This window comes from Syzygium oleosum, unplaced genomic scaffold (genome assembly GCF_021117445.2).
Source record: "Syzygium oleosum isolate NSW1041296 unplaced genomic scaffold, Sole_v2.1 Sole_v2.58, whole genome shotgun sequence".
Classification (NCBI taxonomy): Eukaryota; Viridiplantae; Streptophyta; class Magnoliopsida; order Myrtales; family Myrtaceae; genus Syzygium; species Syzygium oleosum.
Genome location: NW_026607542.1, coordinates 455,471 through 461,514, shown reverse-complemented (window position 1 = coordinate 461,514; position 6,044 = coordinate 455,471). Strand labels below are relative to the sequence as shown.

The 6,044-nt window shown below is 39.2% G+C and overlaps 1 protein-coding gene across 1 annotated transcript; it reads left to right on the top strand.

The window, feature by feature from the left end:
• The first annotated feature begins 295 nt into the window (after positions 1–295).
• Positions 296–2,800, top strand: LOC115689319 (B3 domain-containing protein Os03g0619600-like). The gene is made up of 4 exons (XM_056307715.1): positions 296–378; positions 1,476–1,754; positions 1,840–1,982; positions 2,368–2,800. Exons 2-4 carry the CDS (start codon positions 1,661–1,663, stop codon positions 2,644–2,646), a joined length of 516 nt encoding a protein of 171 aa, XP_056163690.1. The 5' UTR covers positions 296–378; positions 1,476–1,660; the 3' UTR covers positions 2,647–2,800.
• The last annotated feature ends 3,244 nt before the right edge of the window (positions 2,801–6,044 follow it).

The window sequence follows — 6,044 nt, the reverse complement described above, 5'->3', positions numbered from 1 at the left end:
GAAAATAGTTTTTCGATCTTTGATATGGAAAAAATTAGAAGATTTTTGTCAACTAGTGATCTCAAAATCCATGTTGATTACATATTTAGTACAAAAAAGTTTTGAGCTTCCGTCTCAAGCGTGGAGTTCCATCAATGCATTTCTCCTGATCTTTGGGCTTCCCTCTCCAGCGTCCCTTTTCGAGAAACCAGTGCGAGTAATTATGATCGCGGAGTGGACGCTGAGAGAGCAAGCGTCGTTGCAAACACTAAATTATTCGTAGAGGCTTTTCGTTACCTCCACCCCTTCACCGTCGACGGAATGGAGATGGCCATGGAGCGGAGCGAGCGTCCCCCTTCTTTCTTCAAGAAGTTGCTAGGCGATTTCACCCGCAAGATCGTAACCCTCCTCTCTGTCTCTCTATCTCTCGCTCTCTCTGTCTCTCTATCTCTCGCTCTCTCTGTCTCTCTGAGTTATTTGCACCTTATTGCTTCAGCACAACTAAAACAAGGTTCCCTTAAATGCATCATATGAAGAGGTTGTCTTTTGATGGCGGGCGGGGGAAGGATTTGATTTGTGGCACGGTGTAGTGCTTGGCATTCACCAATTCTCTGTCTCAGTCTTTGTCGCAATCTTTTCTTAAAGAAAATCTTTGCATTGTCGTGGGTCGTCTTCTTTTAAGCTTTTGTGGAAGTTGAGGAAATCCGGGAAGCAGCATGTGCTGTTCTGTTCTGTAACTCTCTGATTCAGATTGTTTCTCTGTTGTCTACCGCGTTATTACTGCTCATGAACAGTTCTATTTGCGCTTCTTTAACACTATTTGAGAACATTGATGGCCAAGATTTGCTCGGGTCGAAGTTCAGTATGCCGAGGGTCTTTTACTCTTTTCTTTACTTTGATAAGATGTTCGATTGTCGGATGGGCAACCATAAACTTGAAATGTAAATAGGAAACTCGTTTGCGATAAGATCCTGGGCCTTTGAAAGTGGTCTCTTAGATAATAGACAATGTCGGTTTCTCTTTCACTTCGAAATCTAGATGCAGGCAGAAAGAAAACATGGACTTTCTTTGGATATCATTTTGCTGTAGCGACATACTTGCATTGTCGCTATACCACCTAGTCTAAAATGGGCGGACAATTTCTTGAATTCTAGATCAATTTATGACATCAAGTGAGTCTTCTTTCATACACATCTATCTCCAAATTGTTTACTCTAACAGAACCAGGATTCAACTTTTTGTCTCATCATTAGGACCTTGCCTAGTAGAGTATGTTGTTATATACAGAGTTTCCCACTTTTTTCCCCCTTACACACAACAACGAATTTTCCTTCACAATGTCTGAAAACCTGATTATGATCTAAAAAGCAATAGATACTTGTTATGAATCTGTTGAAGCATTTCCTTGGAACAGTATTTTCATTTCATGTTATTTTGGTGAGGGAAGGTGGATATCCAATAAGAAATACATCACAGATTTTTTTACTTATGCGCAGAAAATCCCACCAGCTTTTCTGAAGAATTTCCAGGGAAATGTACCGAAGAAACTTCTTGTCAAATGCGGCCGGAGGTCATGGTTCATTAGGACAGAAGAAAGTGACGAGGCTACCGCTTTTCACAAGGTCTTGCAGAGTTTGTGAAGGACCTACACTTGGAATTAGGGGAGCTGGTAATTTTCTCAATGGTTGGTCAGGAGACATTTGAAGTGGTCGTATATGACACAGATTGCTGCGAGAGAAAAACCATTTCTACAAGGAGTTATGGAGGACAACCTGGTGAGCTCTAAGCCCTTGTTTTCTTGTTCATTCCTGCTTGATTTTTCTGTAAGAAAGTAGTCACGGAATTCTTCAAGGCATTCAGGTGCATATGCTGAAGAAAAAAGCGGTCCATTCGATGAGGTCAAAAAAGAGGAGGAAGAGTCGCTTATGGGGGTTGAAAGTAACATGCCTGCTAGGCATCCTTATTTTGTGTGCTCCATGAGGAAATTTCAAATGCGTTGGCTTGTAAGTATGGACTTGTTTTATTTTGTTCGTCGAATTCATAGGTACTCAGTTGCACTGTCACAGGTGATTTAGTGGGACTGGGACCTATGCGCAGTTCGCATTTGCTTCTTTTGCTGCATTTTTTCAAGGTCAAAACTGTGGCATGGCTCTCATCTTGTGCTAGAGGAAAAGGGTTCTTGTTATTACTAGGAGACATACAAGAACTCTGTTCCTGATTATATTCATCGCTGAAAGGTTATCTGGACATATTCTTGTCAAAATCTTTCAAATTTTATGATTTAGTCAAATCTAAAATCGTTATTCCTCTCCAAGAGTATTTTTCCTTGATTTAAATATACTAGTCGGAAGACCTACTTTGTACTGATTGTAAATGTTGGGATTTCAGAATCTTCCAGCAGCTTTTGCAAGAGAGGCGAGGCTAAAATCAAAGAGAAGCGTGGTCATAGAAGATCCACTGGGGAGGAAGTGGCTGGTCCAGTTGCGCCAATATGTCAAGCGCACCAGTATTAGTGGGTGGCCACGCGTGGTCAAAGCGAACGGCTTCGTAATTGGTGACACCCTGATGTTTGAATACCGTCGAGGTAGCGGCGATGCCATAGCGTTGAGGATAATGAGCAGAGCAGGAAGGAATGGAGCTGGTCCGGCTTGTGAGAAACGGGCTTAAAAAAGGGAGTTTTGATGCTTTTCTCAAGGAAGGGCAGGAACAACTTTTGCTCTTTTCGCTGAGAAAGAGAAATGTTTTGGAGAGTTGTAGGAGCTGGCTTAGCACTGTCTATAGATCATGTGGACTAAGATTGTTTGGACAATTGATCTTGTGGACTAAGATCGTTTGGACTGATACACTTGTGCCTCTTCTTTTGGAGATACCGTGTTTTTGCTTGGTGCATGCAAATGATCTAGATCGGTGTGATCACTTTTGACTGGTGTAGAGATGTGAGTCAAGTCTGGTCCCTGGCTTGTTGGGCTCTGGTGGAGAAATGCAGATGACTTTGGCATTGTTTTTCTTATGAAATTTTAGCAAATGAAGTTTTTCGTAATGAATGCAATGAGCGCAGGCAGACAGTGTGGGTCCTTGGTCGTTTGGCATTGCGATCCTTAAACACGAAGGACAAAATTGAAGTCTTGAACCGATTCACTGAATGCCGAAGGTACTCAAAGAACCTCTTCCCCTCAAGAACTGTAACACCAAAAATCGGCAAAAGGAAAGAAAAAAGAAAAAAGAGGGGCTCGTAGCGGTTCATTCATACTTGTTATCGCTCGAGAAATGACGAAGAGCTGTTTTCGAGGCTGAGACTCCCCATATTATTTGGGATTATTCTCGCCGATGAGACTCAAACCGGCCGGATTGTAAGATTCTCTTCTCCTGTGAACTTCTTTTGGCTACTAACTTAGTTTTTAATTTGGAACGTGTAAGCTCTTGATTAGGCAATACTTAACGGGGGGGAAAAAAAGATTTTGAAAATAATCCAATTTTCCATAAAAGAAAATGAGATAAGATTTTGAAAATAAACCAGTTTGCCGTAATTATATGGCAAACTAGTTTATTTTCAGATTTTACTTATGGATATGTTCATTGGAAGTCCTAAAACTTGTTACAAAAGCGCAATTGAGTCCTAAAACTTACAAAAAGTGCAATCAATTTCTAAAACTTGTCATTTCGGTACAATCGAGTCATTTTGTTAACTCTGTTTAACTTGACTAACAGAAAATACTGATGTGATTTTTTTTAATTATTTTCTCTATCATACGTGGCGATGACGTGGCTAAAACGATGTGGTTTTTTGTCCAAATTTGATTTAAATACAAATTTTATTTAAATTAAATTAAAAAAATAAGCTAAAATAAACAAAAAAGGTTAGAATCAGAGCTAGGCGAGGGCAGGGGCCCGATGGCCAACGACTACCATTTCCCCACCATCGCCAACCCGTCCTGTCGATGGTAGGGCGGTCGCAGCAGGCTTTGCAATTGCATTGCTTGGTCTAACTCTCCTTTATTTTTCCTTTATTTTTATTTTTATTTATTTTACTTTAATTTAAATAAATTTTCTTTTAAAAATCCTATTTGGGCCACAACATCGTCGTTTTAGCTTTATGTTTTATATTTTAACCACATCATTGCCATGCAGAAGAGAGAAAATATTAGAAAAAAACCACATTGGTATTTTCCGTTAGTGAAGTTAGACGGAGTTAATAGAAGAACTCGATTGCACCAATTTGATAAGTTTTATGACTTGATTGCACTTTTTGCAAGTTTTAGAATTCAATTGTACTTTCATGACAAGTTTTAGGATTTACGTTGTGCATATTCCTTTTACTTAACATGGCAAATTGGTTTATTTTAAAAATCCTACTTTTACCCCTTGAGTATGGCATAATGAAGAGCTTATATGCTCCAATCCAATATAGTTACTTTTATCTTTGATACTTTCCGTCTCCTCTATAGATGATTCCCCTCAAGAAGTTCGTGGGAAAATATCGGGTTAGTCCGACCAACTCAATCAGCATTAAGGTTCCGATGTTTGTATTTTCGGACAAATAAATGGGCGAGTTGGACTTGGCCCAAAAATCCATTGGGCCCAAATTAATAGCCATGCTTGTCCATGCAGGCCAATTTTCTTGGCTAAGTCCGTCCATTCAGGACTAGAGGTTGCTAATTTCATGATCACTTCAATTAGTTAAAATTAACAAGTGCTCCAGAAAGCTTGTTAACTTTTATCTTCCTTACACATTGCGACAAGCACAAAACTTTATTGTTTCGTATTAGCACGACACATTAAGCTATGTTTGTTGAAATAAAAATTAAGCTATATAATGGTCAATTAAGTGAATGCATGTGTACGTGAGTCCTTGTACGTGAAAGGTGAAGAGATACTCACACTCGACTGTTTCCCCAAGGAATAGATGAGAGAGTGGTTTTCTTTGAAAGAAAAAGCTTGGCTGACTGCACAGTTACTCTTGGCAGAGTGACGGTGCAATCTTGACCCCATATTTTTCCAAGGAGCTTGTCCGGTTTCTTTGGTGGGATTTCCATAAATAAAAAAGATCTAGCCAACATGATCGATGCAGATTGAGCTTGCGCCCATGCACTTGTACATTCATGTCTGCCTACACGCTTAGAGCTTGAGCTTGCGGCTATGGTGGTCATGATGGACCCCCTCTCTCTCTATTTTGTTTTCTTTTATATTGTTTGATGTGATGCCTATTTGGCAGCACATTATAACGTGTAGCGAATCATAATTCGACACATGTATTCCAACGTTTGTGTAAGCAATTCCGCAATTCATATCAACAAAAATCCACATAAAAAAGAAAAATTATAACAAAGGACTAATATAGTGCGTTTTTTAAACATAAAAAAGATAAGAGGGATGATTTTGATTTTCGGACAAAAATAGATGCGCCACCGGTAATATTATTCTTCAATAAAATAAAAAGACAAAACCTTTATTCCACACTTTGTAACATCCAGTTGCCCACCTCTCCTAAAGTGAAACTTGTGGTCAATATGCCCTCGTTAGAAATTCAGTATAACTGCGCCGTCCTCCTAGCAGGACTCTTACTTGACCTGGCCTCCTCGTTTTTTCAAGAGAGTCCTGGCCTACGACGTTCAAAGTGATTTGTATACATGGAATTATTGCTTCGTGCCTTGCATAGAACTAATTTTAGGTGGTGAAATTCTAATGAAACTCCTAATGATTATAGTTTCCCATAAAGCAGTCAAGCAGAAACATGTCTGGAATATACACCCGAAATATCGGAAAAGTACTCATTTCTCAAGCTTTTGAGTTAGACATTTTGATATAGTACTAGAGCCAGGTTCTATCCGAGCTTATTTCGCGTGTGTCCATCTCGTTCGTCAAATTTCATGTGTCATTACTAATCCGGCTTACATATGAAAAGGGATGTTAAACTAGCTCACATTGAATATACATGTCATCTCTCTATCTATTAATTTAAGCTTTTTGATTGAACTTTATAGCATTACTTATTATATTCAATATGCTTTTGAAATGTACACATGTAAATTTTACACAATTGAATCCCGAGCACTTTCCGTGTCTGG

What these genes read in the sequence shown, in the direction of transcription:
- LOC115689319 (XM_056307715.1), top strand. Translation starts at nt 1,661, where the DNA reads ATGGTTGGTCAGGAGACATTTGAAGTGGTCGTATATGACACAGATTGC. An exon ending in GAGTTATGGAGGACAACCTG is followed by an intron (nt 1,755 to 1,839) that starts GTGAGCTCTAAG and finishes CAAGGCATTCAG; the next exon opens with GTGCATATGCTGAAGAAAAA. An exon ending in AATTTCAAATGCGTTGGCTT is followed by an intron (nt 1,983 to 2,367) that starts GTAAGTATGGAC and finishes TTGGGATTTCAG; the next exon opens with AATCTTCCAGCAGCTTTTGC.